Raw genomic sequence first — 22,988 nt, forward strand, 5'->3', positions numbered from 1 at the left:
CCAATTGTAATGAACGCTTATGGAGTGTCTTCTATATTCAAGACATTCTGCTAAGTCTTCAGGGGGTGGCAGATGCTGAACCTCCCTCTGGCCCTAAGCAGCCATTATCCTACCTGTAAAGGGAAACCTTTACAAAAGGTAGAGAGAGACTGACTGAGAGACTGATTTCTCAGCCCCCACCATCAAGCCAATCAGTAGCAGAATAAGAAACAGAATTCTCATTAGTCAGGAAACTCATTTACTTCACAGCTCCCCTGAGTCTTTATCCTAAGGACACTTTGGTCCTTCCCCACAGTCCAGAAAGAGAGTCTCATTTTCCTACTCAAGGAAGAGAGAAGGAATAGCTGACCAAGGGAAAAAAAAAGTGCAAGCAAAAGTCTGTTTCAAACTTTCCCACCCCGCCCCCGCAAAGAAAAAACCAAGAGGTGGTTCTACATCTGATATAGTTCTCATTTCTTTAGTTAAAGTTCAATTCAACAACTGAACATACGCCCAAACTTGAGTTTCATTTTGCAGCTTGAGTTACATGGCTTCTACTGGGAGGACAGAGCCTGTGCACCATCGATTTGGCTCTTGTCCTTTTCCAATCTTCTTCTCACTTTATTTTTCCTTTCACTTCTGGGAGTTCTCTGAGAAGTTACTTGTATACTCTAACCCGAACCCTTCTCATCCCACCTGGGGTTTTCTTGCTTTCAGAATTCTTTTTTTGTTTTAATAAAGAGATGCTATAGAACCCAAGATAAAAAGCAGGGGCGGGGGGCAGGCATCTTTGCAAACAGAGGCCACTGTTTCCTGGATGTTTTCTCTTTATCCAGTAAGATTGGGGTATTGCTTGCTTGCTGATCTTCCAAAGCTGATGGCTGAAACATGTTCTGCACCTTGAAATGGCAAGTTTGAATACCAGGAGAGGGGAACAGGGACTTCCCTGTGGCTCACTGGTAAAGAATCTGCCTACCAATGCCAGGGACCCAGGTTCGATCACTGGGTTGGGAAGATCCCCTGGAGAAGGAAATGGCAACCCCCTCCAGTATTCTTGCCTGGGAAATCCCATGGACAGAGAAGAGCCTGAAGGGCTACAGTCCATGGGGTCTCAAAGAGTCAGACATGACCGAGCGACTAAACAGCAACAACCTCAAGAGGGGAGCAGTTTTGACAAGAGTTTCCATATTGAGAAGGCACCTGGGGAGGTTGTTTATCCTCTTTGACTGATGAACCCTCCGCTTCCTTCTCTAAATGTGAAAAGGCAAAATCGTGTAAGGCCTGGGCCCCAGCTAGACCTGCAATATGTGTTTGCGTCTCTCTTAAAACACAGAGGCCCTCCTTGCATCTCCCATGTAGCAGCAAGCCGGCTTGAGGCGAGGCCCAATAACCAATTGTAACTTTTTAAAAAATCATTTAAAAATAGCTAATTCCTTGGCTCCCTTCACCTGGTAATTACAAATCAGATGCTATCGTTATCTTGAAGCTGCCACAATTAGTTCTCATGTCCTGACCTCTGTACGCTGAAAATATGTCATTATTTGAGGCAGTCGGATCTGGTCTCTTCAAGTAAGTGACCTACATAGAATAGATAAACTGCAGGAGAAAATTAGGTGTTACCCAGACGGAAAGTGTACAGTGAATGTCACTTATTAGCATGAATCATCTCGAAGAGTTGCAACAGTGGGCTGTGCACTTCAGAGGAATGTAGAGAAAGAAAACTTGGTTATGAGGTAGGGGCGTGTGTAAGAAAAAAGCAGACATGCCCCCAAGGACACCTTGCCACCTTCATCCACAGCCATCAATCTGAGCTGTAAAGTTTGAAGATAGGTTTTCTAACCTTAAAACAATGCAGCCTGACTTTAGGTGGTGGTAAGCAAGCAGAATTAATTGCTGTGTGAACAATTTCCTAAGCATTGTTAATTGCGTTTCCTGTGGTTAATTGTTTCTCCCATCCCCGCATCATACTAGGAACCTTTCGCTGTCAACAGCCCTTTCTCTCCCACAGTGCTGGAAACATAGCAACGGCATCAACCTGTGTCCGGTGGAAATGCCAGACAGACACAGGGTGGTTATTGTCTGGGTGAGAACTATGCAGGGAAGGGAGCTCCTTATGTTTTTGCAAAGGAAGCATTTCTTAGACCCGGACTTCGAAAGGATGCAGGTGTGTGAACTTGCCTTTCGTGCTCAGTAAAAACAGCTTACTGAGAACCAGCAGATGTAGGTGGGCATTGAGTTTGCTCAATGACCTGGGATGTGGGGAGTTGGCACCGACAGAACGACAAGGACAACAAGAAAGAAGTGTGTATCTGGAGGCTTGAGGCATGCCTAGGAGTGAAGCAAGAGTTTTGCAGGCGTTCTTGTTTGCTTAGCAAAGAAGAGGCAGTGTTCCGAACTCTGTCTCATTCTGTATTCTGGGGAGGTGTCGGGGTGAGGCAAGTGGGAAGGATTTTAGAGGGAAAGACAGGGAATTGTCATTGTACTTTTTCTAGAGAAGGACCCCATTCCACTGCTACCCCCTGGCTTTTTCCACCATAGGCAGAAAGGTACTCACTGGTGAGGAGGAGGGCTGGGAGGGAAAACTATCTTTAAAGTTTGAAATAGTCTGGGAGGTGGGCTCTTCCCGTGGGCCAGTACTACTGCCAACCAGGAGACGTGGGTTCAATGGCTGGGTCAGGAAGATCCCCTGGAAAAGGAAATGGCAATCCGCTCCAGTACTCTTGCCTGGAGCATCCCATGGACAGAGGAGCCTGCTGGGCTGTAGTCCGTGGGGTAGAAAAAGAGCTGGATATGACTTAGTGACTAAACAACAGCAACAAGGAGTACTGCAGCTACTGGGGGCTACAGGGGTATTTCAACACAGGTGTAGTCTCACCTGAACCAGACCAAAAGTCTGGTCCCACTTGGGGAGCCTCGATTTGAAACAGGCTTAGATTTTGAGCAGTTTGGAGGAAAACCATCCTTGTCAATGCCCCTGGACCAGCAGTCTATAAACAACTCTGTCCAGAGAGCAGGAAAGGCCCAGAGGGATAGAGAATACCCTTCACAGTGAGTCCAAAGGGGCATGTTCCCCTTTGCAGGGGCACTTCTGGAAGGTCTGGGCTGTGTTTCCTCCCTTCTCCTCTGCCCAACCATAAGGGATGCTGTCCCACCCTCAGCAAGGCTGTTTCCTTTCCACTGGAGGAGGAAACCCAGCCCACCCAGACCTACTTGCTTTCTGCATTTAGCTAATCCCTGTGGCCTGGGGCAAGCCATTTTTGAACTGCAGCTTCCTTCAAAGGCAGCCGCTTGGAAAAAGCACCTGGCCCTCCCCCTTGACATTTGCATTGCTGAATTATCTATTCATATTTTCATTACTTTGTCTCTCCTGCAGCAATGCATCTGCTCGGACTCAATTGGCAACTCCAGCCGGCAGATGGACACACCTTTAACAATGGGATAAGGACCGGCTTACCAGGAAGCGATGATGTGGCAACAATGCCATCTGGAGGCAAAGGTGAGGTTACAGTTGCAGCTTGCCCTCTTGAGGTCACAGGAAAAGTCAGAGCTCCCCTGCCACCTGGTTCAGGTTTTCTGATCCAAATCTTGGAAGGTATGCAAAAAAGGAGAAAAGGGGAGGAAAAAGAACTGCCCTTTTCAGGTGCCCCTGTTCCAAGCTGTCTGCTGTCCCTGTCTGGGAGCTGGGCTTGGCTGGAGCCACTGGGAGCTGGCAAGGTGCCAGCTTGGAGCTATGTGCATACCTAAGCTATCTGCAGCGACTGGCACGCTCTGCAGCTACTTGAAAGCATCTCAAGGCCGGGGCAAGAGCAGCAACAACAGCAGCAGCTGGGGCAGCAGCAGCAAAAGCAGCAGGAGGAAGTCTCGCCTGATGGGGAAAGCTGAGAGCAGCAGGCGGCACACTAGATGGGAGCCTCTCCCGAGGGGAGAGATACAGCTTCCCCTGGGAGGAAGCGCTGCCTGGCAAGGCATGAAAGGGAAAGACCCCGAGCGGTTCCACTTCGGGAGAGAAGAGAAAAGAGTTTTGACAACTCGGGAACAAAGCTTCTCTTGGCAGAACATCGAAGGGGGACAATAGGAATGTTTATGAAAGCAATCAGGCAACTGTATTTTTGCAGGAAAAAAAAATAGGTGCTAAAAAGGTGCTAAGAAGGAGGAGAGAAAACAGAACGGTGGGGGAGTGGGACCGTGGGGCAATTAAAGAACAACAATGGCTCAGCGGTAAAGAATCTACCTGCAGTGCAGGAGCCGTAAGAGGTAGGAAGTGTGGGTTCGATCCCTGGGTCTGGAAGATTCCCTGGAAGGTGGTATGGCAGCCCACTCCAGTACTCTTGCCTGGAGAATCCCATGGACAGAGGAGCTTGGCAGACTACACCCATAGGGTTCCAAAAGATCGGCCACGACTACAGTGACTTAGCATGCACGCAGGGCAGCCAATGGCACTATGGGGTGGGTTGGCATGTGGGTGAGGGGAGAAGGATGCTTGATTCAGGACAGAAATCAAGAAAGGAAGAGGTTGCCTGGAAGGGTTATCCAAACACAGAATTTTTCACTCTGCCTCTTAGCTCACAAGGCAGTTCACTCCACATTTTAAAAAAACCCTGGAGAGGTATTTCAGTGACGGGGGGGAAACATTTATTGGGCACCTATTGTGTGCTAGGTTTAATGCAGAATGACTTCAATAACTCTAAAGGGATAAAATTTATCTTGAAGAAACAGACCCAGGATGTTTTAGAAATTTACCCCAGGACTTCCCTGGCAGTCCAGTGGTTGGAAGCCCACGCTTCCACTGCAGGGGGCACGCGTCTGATCCCTGGTTGGGGAAATTGAGATCCCTCATGCTGCATGGTACAGCAAAAAAAGAGAGAGAGAGAGAAAAGAAAACAAGAAATTTACCCCAAATCAAACAAGTAGGCAGGTACAAATTTGAACTCAGGTCTCTGTCATGCGTATCTTTAGAGGAGTTGTTGGGGTTTCCCAAGGTGAGGCATTTTCCACAAAGAAGATTCCAGATTCTATGTGTATACCTCACATAGAGGTATACATTAGTCATCTCTGAGATGCTAATGTTGCTTAAATTACTCTCTCTTGAGCTGTCCTGGTGCTTCAAGTGTGACTTTTTCATCTTTTGAGCCAGGCTCGAAGAATCACTTTCCTCATCTATCCTAATCAAAACACTGAATTACCTCTAAGTAAGCATGAAAAAGTTTTTATCTGAGGATGAAATTATGTGCTTTCCATTATCAGGTGACTAAAACCAGACCTGAAAATGAACAGTATATTTTGTCTTCACTGACCCAAAAGCCAGGAGCCAAATTTCTTGGCCCCAGATTTGCAGTCTGCTCTCCTCTAGGACTTGACCACCCATAAATGTAACTTGAGTTCCCTTTAGTGCAGTGGTTCTCAGCTGCAATGTCTTTGCCCCCTGGGGACATATCTGACAAAGTCCGGAGACTTTTTCGATTGTCACTTTTAAAAGAGATGCAACTGGCATCTAGTAGGTAGAGGCCGAGATACAATTAAGCAGCCTGCAGCGCAGAGGAACGCCTCCCATGATGAGGAATCTTTCCGTCCAAAATGTCCGTGACACTGCTTTTTGAGAAACACTGCTTTAGGGAGACTCTGTTATGTCTGATCCACAAGTGTCCTTTATTCTCCAAATCAGCACCCCTTCCTTTGAAAAGAGTGCAGAATATACGTTGAAAAGTGAATATGCATGTATTTTGCACAGGGATATATTTTATGTGTGCATACATACTGAGGTTATCCACACTTTTAAAATAGCAGTCTTCACAAAAGGAAATTCCCAATAGGCATTAACTCCCATAAATGAAGGTCCGCCTCTTCTCCCAGTGTGGTTAAGCTTTGTTTCCAACCCCCACCCGACTTGAGCCTCCCACAGCAGCAGGACAGAAGGTTCCCTGAAGAGAACAACTCCTAACTAAGAGTATGATGTCTCTCAATGAACAAAGGAACAGTTTTCACAGTGTCTTGGAAAAGACCAGAATTTTCCCCCTCAGATGCAACCTGCTTTTGAAAACAGTGTGTGAGTCACATAACGTCACACACAAAAGAATGTTTTCCAAGTGAGTTCTGAGACAGCAAAGGGGTTTCCAAATCATTGTCCAGTGGTTTTTAAAATAATTACTTATTTTTGGCTACGCTGGGCCCTGGTTGCTGCCTGTGGGCTTTCTCTAGCTGCGGCGAGCAGGGGCGCCTCTTCATCGAGGTGCACGGGCTTCCCATTGCTGCGGCTTCTCTCGTTGCAGAGCACAGGCTCCAGGCACCCAGGCATCACAGTTGGGGCGCATGGGCTCTGTACTGTGGCTCGTGAGCCTTAGTCGCTCCACCACACGTGGAATCTTCCCAGACCGGGAATGGAACCCCTGTTCCCTGCATTGGCACACAGATTCTTATCTACTGGTACCAGGGAAGTCCCTGAAGTCTCTTTTGTCAAGAGAACTCTTATGATAAAGTCTGAGCATTTCAAATCGCTTAAAGCTGAGATAAAACTCGGAACACCTTCTTCTGAACACCAAAACAGTATTCTCCCTGTGACCAAAGAGATCACATCTCTTCTTAAGTTGAAAAGTTTGGTTTTAAAATTGACTCAGACGGTTTACATTTTCACACACCCGCCTAACACTTTCGAAAGGCAGTGACCCTGGGTTTGAATTTCTTTACTCAGTGGCCCACCTCCTCCGCACTCGCCAATTCTATACATTTAGATAACCTGAATCAATTCCAATCGACTACTTCTCCAGTGTTTCAAAGAGACAATCAAGATATATTGGCAATAAGTTAATTAAATACCACCCCCTCTGTTTTTTTGTGCTATACGATAATCCTTCACTCCGATAATGTTTTCATCAAAATCCACCACACATTGCCAGGAAGGTTAATCTTATTAAGCAATTACTGGGTAAGTATCCAGCAGACACAAATTAAAATGTAAGCAAAACACAGGCATGTGAGTCCCATCTAAGATGGCACATTGATAGAGATTTCATTACCTGGTCTTTAGGAGTGTTTACACTGCTCAGATTTGGCAAGGAATCTAATAGACAGGGCAGCCTACACAGTCGGATATGTTAGTGGAAGCAAAGCCCTTGATTAATTAGTTGGGAGAGTATATGTTCTGTGGGCTTTGTCTCCCCTTTTCCATTTGTTGTTGTTGATGGTTCTTTTTTTTTTTTTTTCTCTCTTTTTCCATTCTCTCTTTCAATTAAACCTTAATGTGGTTGATTTGGGTGTTGGATTTCACATCAAGGAAAGGGAGCCCACAGACTGCCAGAATTACTCACCATCTCGAGTGTATTTCTATGTTAAAAGGAATGAACTCATACATCTTCATTACAAGAGCACGGAGCACTTTTGCTATAGATCTGGGATGAGATAAGCCTGGAGAACAAAGATTCAATACAGTGTTCTGACCTGGTCAGATAGCATAAGGGAATCCAGTTTGATTGGCCAGGCCCAGAGGCAAAGTGTACAAGAAGTTTTAAAGGGCACATCATATGTAGCCAATTTGTGCACTGATCTTAAGAAAGAATAAACTCCCAAATAGAATTTCATGGACCATTCTCAAAACCTCTCACTCATTTTACATTCAGGGCATCCTCTAGATCTGGGGTCAGCAAACTGTATCTCATGGACCCCATCTGGCCAGCCATCTATTTATTCAACTAAAGTTTTATTGGAATCCAGCCATGTTATTCATTGTGCCTGGCTGCTTTTGCTCTGGAGCAGGGGAGTTAAGTAGGTGCCGCCAAGCTTAGATGGCCCCAAAAACCTAAAATGTTTACTATCTGGCCCCTTACGGAAAATGTTGGTGACTGCTCTTGATTGTGTACAAACCCATTTCTACTTTCCTTGGACTTGTCTGTAACTAAAAACTATAAGAGACTAGGGAGAAAGACCAAACACCAATATATCAATTTTTCCTTCTTGACTGAGAGTTGGGTTTAATATAATCTTGGTGACTTTGCATTGACAAATGCTCTGTAATATAGGGCTCTGGGGTTGGTCTCATGGGATACAACCACCAGCTCCATCACTTAGCAGCTGTGTGAATGTAAACAGGTCATTTGCCCTCCCTCGGCCTCTTGGGTCATCATCTGTAGAATGGTACCCCCTCATAAGCTTGCTGTCCAGCATAAATGAGATGTCACTTATACAACACGGTATAGGATGTCAGACACTAATAAGAGATCCATGAATATTTGTTGTTGTTCCTGACATCATCATCGTGTCTCACAGTCAGTCCGTTTAACAAGCCTCCACGGACTGCCAACTTCTTATGAGGTGCTGTATTTCCCAAAGGCAAAGGCTGCCTTCAGAATGTCAAGGTAGACAATCCTGCCACTTTATCTTTCTTCTTTATCTTCTAAGAATTGGGGCAAACTGTAATGAGGACTTCTTCTTAACTAGATGCTTGATGAGGTCAGTAGGAAGCAGGACTTCCCGTTCCGAAGGGCCAATGTGCAAGAACAAGCTGGCCAGCTCCTCATCACGTTATTTGTCTCACTGCAGCTTGAGTTCCATCACTGCCAGCCTGTCTGTTTTAAGCCCCACCATTCTCGGTTTATAACTCAGCTGTAAACATTTATTTGTGCCTGGAGCACATTTCTTTCCTACCCTTTGAAAAAAAAAAATCAGAATTTCCAGATGGTATGCAAGTTGGAAAAAAATGGCAAAGACTGTTATTCTGTTTAGAAACATGTTTTTCTACACTTGCCCTTTCAGCAAAAACTTCATAATGATTTTTACTAGTTGGCTTAATGTATGGTACTAGGAGCCAGATTAGCAGGGAGGTTGCTAATTCTTCCTCTGGCTCTCGTCAGCCTCTCAATGAACACAGCCCAGGGTTCCAAAATGATCACTTCCCTACATGGAGCTTTTTCAAAGTCGGTGAAGTTCCTAGAAGGGCAAGGGGTCATTATGTTTGAGCCAGTCATTACGGTACTGCACATCTGCTGGCAGATACAACACCCATAGCCTACATAGCAATGCAGCAACTCCCTTCATTTTGGAGGCCAGGCCATTCTACCATTGTTACAGAAGGGTACCTCTTAGTGCATCTAACTGCTGGATGTCAGCTTCTGACTGCCACCTGCACCGTGTTCTGAGTTGCATACTCCCTGTTGTACATAGCACCATCATGCATGCATGTGTGCTAAGTCACTTCAGTCATGTCCGACTCTCTGTGACCCCATGGACTCTAACCTGCCTGGCTCCTCTGTTCAGCCCGCCAGGCTCCTCTGTCCATAGGATTCTCCAGGCAAGAATACTGAAGTGGGTTGCCATGCCCTTCTCCAGGGGATTTTTCCCAACCCAGGGATGGAACCATCATCTTTTGTGTCTCCTGCATTGGCAGGTGGGTTCTTCACCACCAGCACCACCGAGGAAGCCCATCATGCCTTGACATAGGCATTAATAATGAGATCCAGTTTCCCTCCCTGCTGCATTTGCCCTGAAATTTCACTGGCATGTTTCTCTTTCAGAGAGACCTGCACACCCAAAGCTTGATCTCTGCTTGATACATGTGTTTTTGTATCTCTTATACTTAGCCCAGGGTCCCAAATGCAGTCAGCATAGTGGTTACATACGTGGGTTGCAGAATCAGTCAGACATGGTTTCTGATCCAAGCTCCAGCCAGCACTTAAGACCTGTGTGACCCTAAGCAAGTCACGTTACTTCTGTGGTCCTCTGGTCTTTAAAAAAAAAAAAAAAAACCATAAAGGAACTGGGAGATTCCATGGTGAGTTGTAACCAATCCGTCAATTTTAGCCGCTATAAGTAATACTAATGAACTGAACTACAAATTAATACAGAAGCATATTCACCTGAACAATTAGATGGATAAATATCTGTTAACACCCTGAGTGGCAGAGAGTTGGCCATTTTTGTCTAAGATTGAGGTTTCGAAAGATGTAAAAGCCACATGTAGTTCCTCATGCTGAAGGATTTTATAAAAATCACTGTTGCTATGTGATGTTCTGAAAACTATCATGGGAGTAGTGGACGCTCGGGATGGAAGTCTATTCCCAAGGATTAGCCAGCCAAGAGCAGCGGGCAGGCTTCCAGGCTGCTGCTGACTTAGACAAGCTGGTGAATCTAATGTCCTTAGGTGGATCTTTTCACCTATCTCTTGGTTAAACAGAACCCCCAGATGGTTGTCCTGCTTCCCAAATAAATGGAAACGAGGTGTAATGACTGAAGCAATATTCTGAATTCCACTTTATTTGCGATAGATAAAAATATGTGAGGCAGAATAATCTGCAAGGCAGATTTATGCGAAGGTGCCTCCAGAGTTCAGTTCAAGTTTGGGAAGTATTAATATGAGGCTTCATTTTCCTGGTATGACTATGAGTCCATTCCCTTTATCACTTGTTTGGGGAATAGTCTCGCTGTATCCATAAATGAATTATGGCAACATTTTCTGAAATTATTAGCTTCTAATGGGGCTACGGATGGCTGTCATTTTGCTCAACAACAGTCTTATTTAACTGGCTGGAATTTTAGGTACATGTGTCTGAAATAGGCAGTCGCTTCACATTTCTATGAGCAATCTTCCGTGGAAGTTATAGAAGTAGACTATCCTGTGAAATTGATCATTAGAGTGTTGCCTCTAAAATCCCAGAAATCTCATCTTTAAGCTGGAGGTGAACCAGCCAGAACCAATGTGTCTTAAGCATCTGCTTCGTAGGGCAAAATGATCGTCATCTCCACTTTTCACTGGGCAGCTCATAGATAGGAAGAAAAGCTGGCCATGGAAGCTGCAGCTCTGGCAGTCGCAGGCTGGACTCCATGGTGTTTGCCAGGACCCCACCCTCGGTCATTACCAAGAGCCCAAGGATGGTGGTGGACTCTCACAGAATGATTACAGAATGGTGTTAAATTCCCCTGTGCTTGATGCTCTCCATGGGACCCTGATTTCAGGCTGCCTAGATAACGGGAATGACAGACACCCCAACTTTAATGTTGACCAGAGATTACCTAGTGCTGCAGTTGATGCCTGATAGATAGTTGTTGCATGAATACATGAGTGAATGACCCACCTGACATTGCTTGGTACCTTCAAGAATCACTGTTAAATAAATATACAACCGCTTTTCAGTTGTCCACCTAAGCAGCTAGAGTCTCCACCAGCACCTGTAGTTTGGGATGAATAGACTTTGCTTTCTCTGACCATACCACTTTAATTTATGCCATAAGTTTCCCCCAGGTCTGCAGACATATTGACCACTCATTGTATATTGATTTCAGCTGCTCTGAAAAGTGCCTGTCTCATTATGGCCCAGTCCCAGCCCTAGGCCCTCTATCGATGTGGTGCATATATACAATGGGATATTATTCAGCCATAAAAAGGAGTGAAATTGGGTCATTTTCAGAGGTGTGAATGGGTCTAAAGTCTGTCATACAAAGTGAAGCCAGTCAGAAAGAGAAAAACCAATATCATATATTAATGCATAAATGTGGAATCTAGAAAAATGGTACAGATGAACCTATTTGCAGAGCAGAAATGGACATGCAGATACTAAGAATAGGCTTGTGGACACAGCAGGGGAAAGAGAGGGTGGGATGAACTGAGAGAGGAGCATTGACATATATATACAGCCGTGCATAAAATAGCTGGTGGGAAGCTGCTGAATAGCACGGGGAGCTGGGCTCTGTGGTCTGTGATGACCGAGAGGGGTGGAATGGAGCAGGTTGGCAGTGGGCCAGAGGAAGGGGATATATGTATACATATAACTGATTCACTTCATTGTACAACATTGTAAAGCAACTAGTGTTGTTGTTCAGTCGCTAAGTCATGTATGACTCTTTGTGACCCCATGGACTATAGCATGCCAGGCTTTCCTGTCTGCCATCTCCCAGAGTTTGTTCAAACTCAGGTCCATTGAGTCAGTGATAGCATCCAGCCATCTCATCCTCTGTAGCCCCATAATCCTCTTGCCCTCAATTCTTCCCAGCATCAGGGTCTTTTCCAGTGAGTCAGCTTTTTCATCAGGTGGCCAAAATATTGGAGCTTCAGCATCATTCCTTCCAATGAGTACTCAGGGTTGATCTCCTTTAAGATTGACTGGTTGGATCTCCTTGCAGTCCACAGACTCTCAAGAATCTTCTCTAGCACCACAATTCAAAAACATCAATTCTTCGGTGCTCAGCCTTCCTTATGGTTCCAACTCTCACATCTGTATACAACTACTGGAAACTATACACCAGTTAAAAAAAAAATAGTGCCTACACTATGCAGCTGATATCATAAATTAGACCACTACACATTTATCCTCCAGATCTGTGATAAATATTTACAGATGTTCGAAGGTAGTGCAACAGATAGAAAGATATAGAAGCGCCTAAAAGCCAGGTCCTACCTATGTTACTCTGATAAATCCTTAGAAGCAACCCCATTATACAACCCCACATGAGTAGACAGACTTGGAGAAGGGGCAGGATCAGCCCAAAGGCATGCAGCTAGTAGCTGTCAAAGCTGGGATTCAAACCCAGGGCTGACCAGCTCCACACGTAACATTGCCCCCTGATATCTTAGAGCTTCTCAGTACGTGGACACCCATCTTGGAGGTAAAGAAAGTGTTCCTTGCTCAGTAGTGTCCGACTTTGCAATCCCATGGACTGTAGCCTGCCAGGCTCCTCTGTCCATGGGATTCTCTAGGCAAGAACATTGGAGTGGGTTGCCATTTCATTCTCCAGGGGATTTTTCTGACCCAGGGATCAAACCCAAGTGTCCAGCATTGCAGGCAGCGTGTTTACCATCTGAGCCACCATTTCTCTGGTGGTAAAGCTGGAAATGTAATTATGTTGTTTCCTTGTTGAGTGTCTCTCAGTGGCATCCTCTTAGGGATTAGCCATACTTCTGATCCTGGAACAGCTGGCACGGCTTCAGGAGCCCAGGTTCAGATCCTTGTCTGTGGAACTAGGAGCCTGGTTCGGGCTGCTGGCCCCTTTGACCTCAGAGGCTAGCACAGACTTTCCAGACAGCCGCCCAGGGATTTGACCCTCAGGGATGGAGTCACTGGAATGGTTCCTCACATCGGCAATAGTAGTTTACAAAAACCATCTTTCCTTTTTATCTCTTCAATGGCAATATTGGTGTATTTTTCCTCCTTTTTATTATTTTTAAAATTACCCAAGTTATGCACATTCATTTTAAAGACTCTTATAAGTATGTAGAGTCTTTTTTTTTCCGTTAGTTATAAAGACTATTGGTGTAACAATTGGCAAATTTGAATAAGATCTATAAATATATGTGTTTAGTTGTATCATTGTTATTTTTCTATTTTTGATAACTGCACTGTGGTTCTGAAAAAGAATGCCCTTGTTTTTAAGAGAAACACATGGAGATATTTAGAGGAGTAACCTGTTTACAACTTAATTCTGAATGTTTCAGTTAAAAAAAACATTTATATATAGAGAAAGCACGAGTGTATGTAATATTTTTGGAGTCTGGGTGAAGGAGATGCAGGGATCTTTGTACCAACTTTTGAAATTTTTCTATAAATCTGAAATTATTTCGAAATGAAAAATTTGGACTTCCCCCAATGGCTCAGTGGTAAAAGAATATGCCTGCAATGCAGAAGACACTCAGAAGACCTGGGTGTGATCCGTGGGTTGGAAAGAGCCCCTGGAGAAGGAAATGGCACCCCACTCCAGTATTCTTGCCTGGAAAATCCCATGGGCAGAGGGGACTGGCGGGCTACACTCCATGGGGTCACAAAGAGTCGGACATGAGTGAGCAACTAAACAACAACAAAAAATATATATATATATACACACACACACACACACACACACACACATATATATATAGGAGAAGGAAATGGCAACCCACTCCAGTATTCTTGCCTGGAGAATCCCAGGGACGGAGGAGCCTGTTGGGTGCTGTCTATGGGGTCGCACAGAGTCGGACATGACTGACGTGACTTAGCAGCAATATATATATATATATATATGGAAATATATATATATGGAAATATATATATGTGGAAATATATATATATTAAAACTAAGATTGTGGCATCTGGTCCCATCACTTCATGGCAAATAGATGAGGAAACAATGGAAACAGTGACAGACTTTATTTTGGGGGGCTCCAAAGTCACTGCAGATGGTGACTGCAGCCATGAAATTAAAAAACGCTTCCTCCTTGAAAGAAAAGTTATGACCAACCTAGAAAGTGAAAGCGAAAGTTGCTCCGTCGTGTCTGACTCTTTGCAACCCCATGAACTCATCATGGAATTCTCCAGGCCAGAATACTAGAGTGGGTAGCCTTTCCCTTCTCCAGGGAATCTTCCCAACCCAGGTCTCCTGTGTTCCAGGCGGATTCTTTACCAGCTGAGCCGTAAGAAAAGCCCAAGAATACTGGAGTGGGTAGCCTATCCCTTTTGCAGGGGATCTTCCCGACCCAGGAATCGAACTGGGTCTCCCACATTGCAGGCAGATTCTTTACCAACTGAGCTATCCAACCTAGACAGCATATTAAAAAGCAGAGACACTACTTTGCCAACAAAGGTCCATCTAGTCAAAGCTATGATTTTTCCAGTAGTCATGTATGGATGTCAGAGTTGGACTATAAAGAAAGCTGAGCATCGAAGAATTGATGCTTTGGAACTGTGGTGTTGAAGACTCTTGAGAGTCCCTTGGACTGCAAGGAGATCCAACCAGTCCATCCTAAAGGAGATCAGTCTTAAATATTCATTGGAAGGACTGATGCTGAAGCTCAAACTCATATACTTTGGTCACCTGATGCGAAGAACTGATTCATTGGAAAAGACCCTGATGCTGGGAAAGATTGAAGACAGGAGGAGAAGGGGACGACAGAGGATGAGATGGTTGGATGGCATCACCAACTCAGTCGACATGAGTTTGAGTAAGCTCTGGGAGTTGGTGATGGACAGGGAAGCCTGGCATGCTACAGTCCATGGGGTCACAAAGAGTTGGACACGACTGAGCAACTGAACTGATCTGATGGGGAAAAAGTGAAAACCCCTGTTTGCAAAAGCATACTTCAGTTTTGCATCTGGGAAGCTTACTTTGAAAGCAATCACTAGTTTGTTAAAAGGGATGTAACCTTCACTTTCTGATAACCCTTCCCCTGCAGACACCACACATGCGCCTTTGTAGCACAAAACAGGAGACAGCCCTCCTGGCTCACTCTGTAGACCACAGCAGGCTAGGGTGGAATGCATCTTAAGATATTTGGGGGTCATACCACTCTTATGTAAACAAGAACAATGAGACCTGAGAGCTAACCCGCCTAAAACTAGCCACCTTCTTAATAGCAAGGAGGGGAGGTCAACAAAATAATTCCTTTACACCCCTGTTCCTTCCACAAATGGTTCAGAGTCATAAAGCATCAGGATAAGGACTCTCAACTTTGGGTTGTTAATCTAAGAACTTACCCACTAGACTCCAGCTGCCCTGGCTCATTGTTTTGTTTATAAGATTTTATATAAAAGATAAATTAAAAGCTGACTCATGATTTTTCAAAAGAATTCATAAAGAAATTTTGTTTAGATACTTTTGTTTTGTTTAAATAAATCTCCCTGTGGAGATTTGAAAAGAGAGTTTTATTAAAAAAAAAAAAAATCAGTTTCCATGCAACCTTTCAAAGTAAATCTTCCTGAAAGCTCTCATTTCACTCAGTATTCATAAGGATTAAGTTAAAATACCCAATCAGATGGGCAGATAAAACTTGATTCAGTTCAACAGGCATTTATAGATTACCCGTGACTTGCCAAGTGCAAGCCGCCGAGAACCCAGAGATGAATTTGCGGCTCTGCCTGACCTCAGAGAGCACAGTGTCTAATAAGGGAGACTTAGGAAGGCCAACCTAGACAGCGCATTAAAAAGCAGAGTCATCACTTTGCCGACAAAGGTCCATCTAGTCAAAGCTGTGGTTTTTCCAGTAGTCATGTATAGACGTGAGAGTTGGACCATAGAAAAGGTTTAGCACTGAAGAATCGGTGTTTTTGAATTGTGGTGCTAAGAGGACTCTTGAGAGACCCTTGGACAACAAAGAGATCAAACCAGCCCACCCTAGAGGAAATCAACCCTGAATATTCATTGGAAGGACTGATGCTGAAGCTGAGGCTACAGTGCTTTGGTCACATCATGTGAAGAGCCAACTCACTAGAAAAGATGCTGATGCTGGGAAAAATTGAAGGCAGAAGGAGAAGGGGGTGATGGAGGATGAGATGGTTGGGTAGCATCACCAACTCAATGGACATGAGTTTGGGCAAGGTAGTGCTCAAGATAGCTCCAGGAGATAGTGAAGGACAGGGAAGCCTGGCAAGCTGCAGTCCCTGGGGTCACAAAGAGTTGGACACAACTTAGAGACTGAATGACAACTAGGAAGGCGAACAAAATCAACATAGTCCCTAATAACAGTGCTGCAGTAGAGCTAAGTGTAAATGCTACGGAGACAGAGAAAGAACCTGTTTATCTGGTGGGAGGCGGGAGGTAAAGGACAAAAGAGCTTCAGTGTGAAGGTAAAGCTGACAGGATCTTTATTTCAGTGTTAACTCAAGAAAGCAGGTTTTTCAATAATCTAATCAGAAAGATAACCACACTGGCTCCTGGAAGGTCCCACCAAAAGTCAGTAATGGAAACAGAGCCTGACTCCCAATTTTAAACTTGTTCCCATCATTCTCTTAAGAGAGAGTTAGACTCTCCCTTCTCTCTTGATGGATAGATGAATAGGTAGGTAGATAGATATGTGCATAATATATAAATATATACATGCATGTCACATATATACACGTTGTTTCCTTTTGGAACTTCTGTACTCTGAAAAGAAAGACAGATGCTTTCCCTTATAGTTCCATTATAGTTTTTCATTCTTTTATTTAATTAATGTAACTAGCATTTGGAATGATGCTAAAGCTGAAACTCCAGTACTTTAGCCACCCCATGCGAAGAGTTAACTCATTGGAAAAGACTCTGAGGCTGGGAGGGATTGGGGGCAAGAGGAGAAGGGGACGACAGAGGATGAGATGGCTGGATGGCATCACTGACTCGATGGACGTGAGTCTGAGTGAACTCTGGGAGTTGGTGATGGACAGGGAGGCCTGGTGTGCTGCGATTCATGGGGTTGCAAAGAGTCGGACACGACTGAGCGACTGATCTGATCTGAGCATTTATTTTATTATTAGTCTGCTCAGCACCTACTTTGTGTACTTTGATTTGTTACTCTCACCCTATGAGATAGTTACTATTATCATTCCCATCTTAACAAAAAGACAGTGAAGGCCCAGAGAGGTTAAGCAGATTGGTGGAGGTCACACAGCAAGCAAGAACCGGAGCCAGGATTTGAACCCAGTTCTGTCTGACTGCAAAACCTTTAGCACCAGGTACACTGCCTCCTTTAGTGGATAGGGCATGGGGAGCGAGCATCTAGAACCCGGGGGGCAGTGTGACTACCGAGAAAGCAGCCTGTCACCACTGGCAGGAGCAGCTGTTGCTGACATCAGTGTCCTGAAGTCAGGGTCTCATGAAAGAAGGGGGACCTCACTGCTTTCAGCCCTGAACCAAACCCCTGAGGCTCCTTGCAGGAATTTCTCCCTCACAGCCACTCTTTGGAAACCAGCTCCCTTTGCCATCTCTGGCATCCTTACTTGGTTTGATATTATCAAAATCTGTTTAAGTTTCAGCATCAGATTAGCAGGCTCGTGGGTGCCTATTTCCAGCTTCCTTTTCATATCCTGTCATTAACCCAGCAACCCCTGAAAGCCCAACAGACATGAGGGAAAGTTCATTTTATTAAGTGTAAAGATGAATAACTTCTTTAAAATGCTTTCATTTTTAATGCGTTTCTTTAACTTGTTGCAAACTATGAATGATTGCTGGGCTTACATGTGGTCTTTATAAGAGGTTTGTAAACTGTTCTTCCCCAAAGGTTTTTTGTTTTTTTTTTTCCTGTATTACTTCCTTACTGCATCCTTTTTATTGTATCCCTTCTTCCAAAAGGTCTTAACTGGGGAGAACGGAAGCCCATCAAAAGCAGCATTTTTAAGTACAAATGTATTTCTAATTTATATTCATCAGAGCTTCTGATCAAGTGGTGATAAAAAGTGATTCCCCCTGGGTATGTCATTACGTCAGCAAAATAAACACCCCTCTGTTGAGTCTTGGTGGTGGTGGTAGTTTGGTTGCTAAATCATGTCCAACTCCTGCGACCCTGTGGACAGAGGACCTGACAGGCTACATACAGTCCATGGGGTTTTCCAGCAAGAATACTGGAGTGAGTTGCCATTTCCTTCTCCACTACTGAGTCTTAGATAGTTTTTATTTAGTGCTTGTTTCTTGCCAAAAAGTCCTCTAAGAGCATAGATTAAGTCATTAAATTCTTTTAACAACCCTATGAAATAAATAATAATAATGTCCCAATTGTGCAGGTGAGGGAACTGAGGCCCAGAGAAGGATGCCCCTAGCAAGTGGCAAAGCTGGGATTTGGGCCAAGGCGGTCTCAGTCCAGAGTCTCTGCTCTTACATGTGATACAGGGACCCTCCAACTCCACAGTCTCTGAGGCCACATGAAAATGTTTGGGGAATGCATCATCGAGTCCCCATCTAAAGAGCTGACCACAGGACTCACTAGTTTCTTTTCTTCCTAACAGTGTTTTGTGATGGAAGCTTCCCAACTTCCTGTGGAAGCCCATTCCCTATTCTAAAGGTCAAGAGTGTCCTCTTAAGGGCCAAACCAAGGTGTCTCCTACTTGATTTGAAGCCCCTGTTTACTTTGTATTTGCCCCGCTATTGAACTATTACAAAGGGGAAAAAAAATAACTTTACACCCTCAAGTCACTCTGTGGTTTCTCTTTTATAATTTAGATATAGAAAACCTTCAGGATCCAAGAATGTCACCTCTCCATTTTCCAGATGGCGAAGCTGTCATTTATGAGTCATTTACGAGTCTTGTCTTGACTGCAGTGGCCAGATAGTAACAGAGCGGGGTGGCTAAGTCACTAACCCTTCAGGCCAGTCTTCTGCAACTGCATGATCCCTCCTGACCATCCAAACCTTTGGCAATGGATTGCGGCCAAGTACAGATGAATATATTCAGAGGAGTCCATGCATTACAGAATGCAGGAGGGAGCCTGCTTCCCCTGCTTTGCCTTTCAGGCTGAAGTTTTCAGATCCACAAGGCCACCAAAGTGATCAATCAAAAAATGAAAAGACCCTCAAAACCCAAAATGTCTTCAATTCTTTCTGTATTTGATTTCAGCTGGTTTAGAAGATCTTAAGAAGATAGTGTGCTTTTATATTTCAAGTTTAGAATCCATTTGAAGGAATCACAAATGGCCTATCTGAAACCAGCTTCCAACAAGGTTTTATTCCCATTTTAGAGAGGAGATTAATGAGGCTCTGGGAAATTAATTAACTTGCTCTTCTTAGGCAACTACTAGTAACTCCCAGCTTTTTCTTAATTCTATATTTGTAAAGCAAACCACCCTCTGAAGTGCGGGTGACCCTGGCTGGTTCATTGTTATTAAGAAATCCTCTTTTAAAGTGGGATTTTCTGGAACTCCTATTACTAAAGTTCTGAAGGATGCTGAGTATGTGCAACCAATGGTTTCTATGTAGATGATTTCAAATAATGCAACAGAGATGTACCAGTGTCAACATGTGAGGGGTGTGGTTTCCACATGATTCTTAAGTCCCTCCCTCGATCAGGGAAGAAGTGAAGAAGTGAACTCACTCAGTCGTGTCTGACTCTTTGTGACACCATGGACTGTAGCCTACCAGCCTCCTCCATCCATGGAATTTTCCAGGCAAGCATACTGAAGTGGGTTGCCATTTCCTTCTCCAGGGGATCTTCCTGACCCAGGGATCAAACCCAGGTCTCCCACATTGCAGGCAGACACTTTACCTTCTGAGCCACCAGGGAAGCCGCTAACAGCAGTATTGGGTCAGCCTGAGGGCAAGCCAGCATTTTCTGTTCAGTTATTTTATTTACTTTGGACTGATTTTTATTCACCGAGGTCTCTTTTTTTTTCTTTTTTAATTTATGAGAATGTCAGAGTATATTGGACTTGTTTGTGGCTGGAAAGAATAATTAAAGGCTGCACGAATTACATTTCATGCCAAATTAACATCACTCTCCGCTCTCCTGCTGATGATTTAACATCCCAGTCACATTTGGGGTGCTGGAAGGTTTACATGTACTTGTCAGACTGTAACTCTTACGATAGTTGATCAGTAACGAGCAGTCACAGAAGTTCAGGAAGCATTGTGCCAATGTTTCGGATGCCCTGGGGTACGCGTTTCTGTGTTTCTTATTTAAAACCGAGATGGTTTGTTTTGGTTTTCGTCTGCCCTGTTCTTTGTTGTCGTGCGCAGGCTTTCTGTGGTCATCTTGAGCAGGGGCTACTCTCTGTGGTGCTCGGGCTTTACATCGCGGTGGCTTCTCTTGCTGCAGAAAACAGGTTCGGGGGCCGCAGGCTTCAGTGGTTGCAGCACGTGGGCTCAGTAGTTGTGGCTCACAGGCTCAGGGCTCCACAGTGAGCGGGATCCTCCTGGACCAGGGATCAAATCCGTGTCCCTTGCATTGGCAGGCAGATTCTTAACCACCAGGTGACCAGGGAAGTCCCCAAAATCTAAATGTTTTAAGCTGTGACCTGAAGAGAAACTTGCCATGAATTTCATCTTTATATATATATATTTAAATCCTAGCATGTAATCAGTTGGAAATGTAGAGCCAAATAACGGGTACGCATGTCACCGACTTGATGTCAATTCCTATTTTCCAGTGCCCTGGTCCTTGAAGAACAGCAGCATAGACAGTGGAGAAGCAGAAGTTGGTCGGCGCGTGACCCAGGAAGTCCCACCAGGCGTGTTTTGGAGATCGCAGATTCACATCAGTCAACCGCAGTTCTTAAAGTTCAACATCTCCCTTGGGAAGGACGCTCTCTTTGGTGTTTACATAAGAAGAGGACTTCCACCATCTCATGCCCAGGTAGGACCATGCTTGATACACCATGAGTTTAAAAAATACCACTGAGCACCCACTGAGGCAGCTATAACGAAAGGACGGACAATAACAAGTATTGGTGGAGATGTGGAAAAATTGGAACCCTCATACATGATTTGTGGGAATGTAAAATATAGAGCCACTGTGGAAGGAATTCAATAGTCCTTCAAAAAGTTAAAGAATTACAGTATGACTTAGTAATTCCATTACTAGATATATTCCTACAGAGAACTAAAACTTTCTCATTTAAAAATATACATAAATGTTCATAGCAGCATTTATTCATAATAGCTCATAAGTGGAAACAATCCAAATGTCTATCAATCGGTGAATGGAGAAACAAAATGTAATCTCTCCATACCATGGGGTATGATTAAAACATAAAAGGGGATGAAATTTTTTTAAATAAGAATGAAATATTCTTACATGGATGAATCTTGAAAATATTTTGTTAAGTGAAAGAAGCCAGATACAAAAGGTTACACAGCATATTTGTTGTTCAGTTGTTCAGTCATGTCTGACTCTTTGCTACCCCATGGACTATAGGACTTCAGGCTTCCCTGTCTGCTGTCTCCCAGAGTCTGCCCAAACTCATGTCCATTGAGTCAGTGATACCATCCAACCATCTCATCTTCTGTCATCCCCTTTTTCTCCTGCCCTCAATTGTAGCCAGCATCAGGGTCTTTTCCAATGATCTGGCTCTTTGCATCACGTGGGCAAAGTATTGGAGCTTCAGTATCAGTCCTTCCGATGAGTATTCAGAGTTGATTTCCTTTAGAATTGACTGGCTTGATCTCCTTGCAGTCAAAGGGACTCTCAAGAGTATTCTTTAGCGCTGCAGTTCGAAGGCATCAATTTTTCGGTGCTCAGCCTTCTTTATGGTCCAACTCTCACATCCATACATGAATACTGGAAAAAGCATAGCTTTAACTAGATGAACTTTTGTAGGCGAAGTGATGTCTGTGTTTTTTAATATATTGTCTAGGTTTGTCATAGCTTTTCTTCCAAGGAGCAACCGTCTTTTAATTTCATGGCTGCAGTCACCATCTGCAGTGATTTTGGAGCCCAAGAAAATAAAGTCTGTCGTTGTTTTCATTGTTTCCCCATCTATTTGCCATGAGGTGATGGGACCGGATGCCATGATCTTCGTTTTTTGAATGTTGAGTTTTAGGCTAGTGGTTTCACTCTCCTCTTTCACCTTCATCAAGAGGCTCTTTTAGTTCCTCTTCACTTTCTGCCACTAGGGTGGTGTCATCTCCATATCTGAGGTTATTGATATTTCTCCTGACAATCTTGATTCCAGCTTGTGCTTCATCCAGCCCAGTACATATGAGGTACTCTGCATATAAATTAAATAAGCAGGGTGGCAATATACAGCCTTGACGTACTCCTTTCACAGTTTTGAACCAGCCCGTTGTTCCATGTCTGGTTCTACCTGTTACTTCTTGACCTGCATACAAGTTTCTCAGGAGGCAAGTAAGGTGGTCTGTTATTGCCACCTCTTTAAGAATTTTCTACAGTTTGTTGTGATCCACACAGTCATTGACTATGAGTCAATGAAGCAGAAGTAGATGTTTTTCTGGAATTCTCCTACTTTTTCTGTAATCCAACAGATGTTGGCAGTTTGATCTCTGGTTCTTCTGCCTTTTCTAAATCCAGCTTGTACATCTGGAAGTTCTTGGTTTACATACTATTGAAGCCTAGCTTGAAGGATTTTGAGCCCTATCTTGCTAGCATGTGAAATGAGCACAGTTGTGCAGTATTTAAATATTCTCTGGCACTGTCCTTTAAGATTGAAATGGAAACTAACCTTTTCTAGTCCTCAGGCCACTGCTGAGTTTTCCAAACTTGCTCAGTAGAGTACAGCACTTTCACAGCTTCATCTTTTAGGATTTGAAATAGCTCAGCTGAAATTCCATCACCTCCACTAGCTTTGTTCATAGTGATGCTTCCTAAAGCCCACTAGACTTCACACTCCAGGTGAGTGACCACACCATTGTGGTTATCTGAATCATTA

The 22,988-nt window shown here is 44.1% G+C and overlaps 1 protein-coding gene across 5 annotated transcripts in view; it reads left to right on the plus strand.

The window, feature by feature from the left end:
• The window catches only part of TENM2 (teneurin transmembrane protein 2), a 1,167,677-nt gene that overhangs the window by 916,315 nt on the left and 228,374 nt on the right, over positions 1–22,988 (plus strand). For all 5 annotated transcript variants that reach the window (XM_086412765.1, XM_086412766.1, XM_086412768.1 and 2 more), the window contains 2 exons: positions 3,353–3,475; positions 20,751–20,956. In XM_086412765.1, coding sequence (XP_086268891.1) covers positions 3,353–3,475; positions 20,751–20,956 — 329 coding nt within the window. The remainder of the gene's footprint in view (positions 1–3,352; positions 3,476–20,750; positions 20,957–22,988) is intronic.

This window comes from Bos grunniens, chromosome 7 (assembly GCF_055505025.1).
Source record: "Bos grunniens cultivar Pamir isolate PY7600 chromosome 7, Bosgru_T2T1.0, whole genome shotgun sequence".
Classification (NCBI taxonomy): domain Eukaryota; kingdom Metazoa; phylum Chordata; class Mammalia; order Artiodactyla; family Bovidae; genus Bos; species Bos grunniens.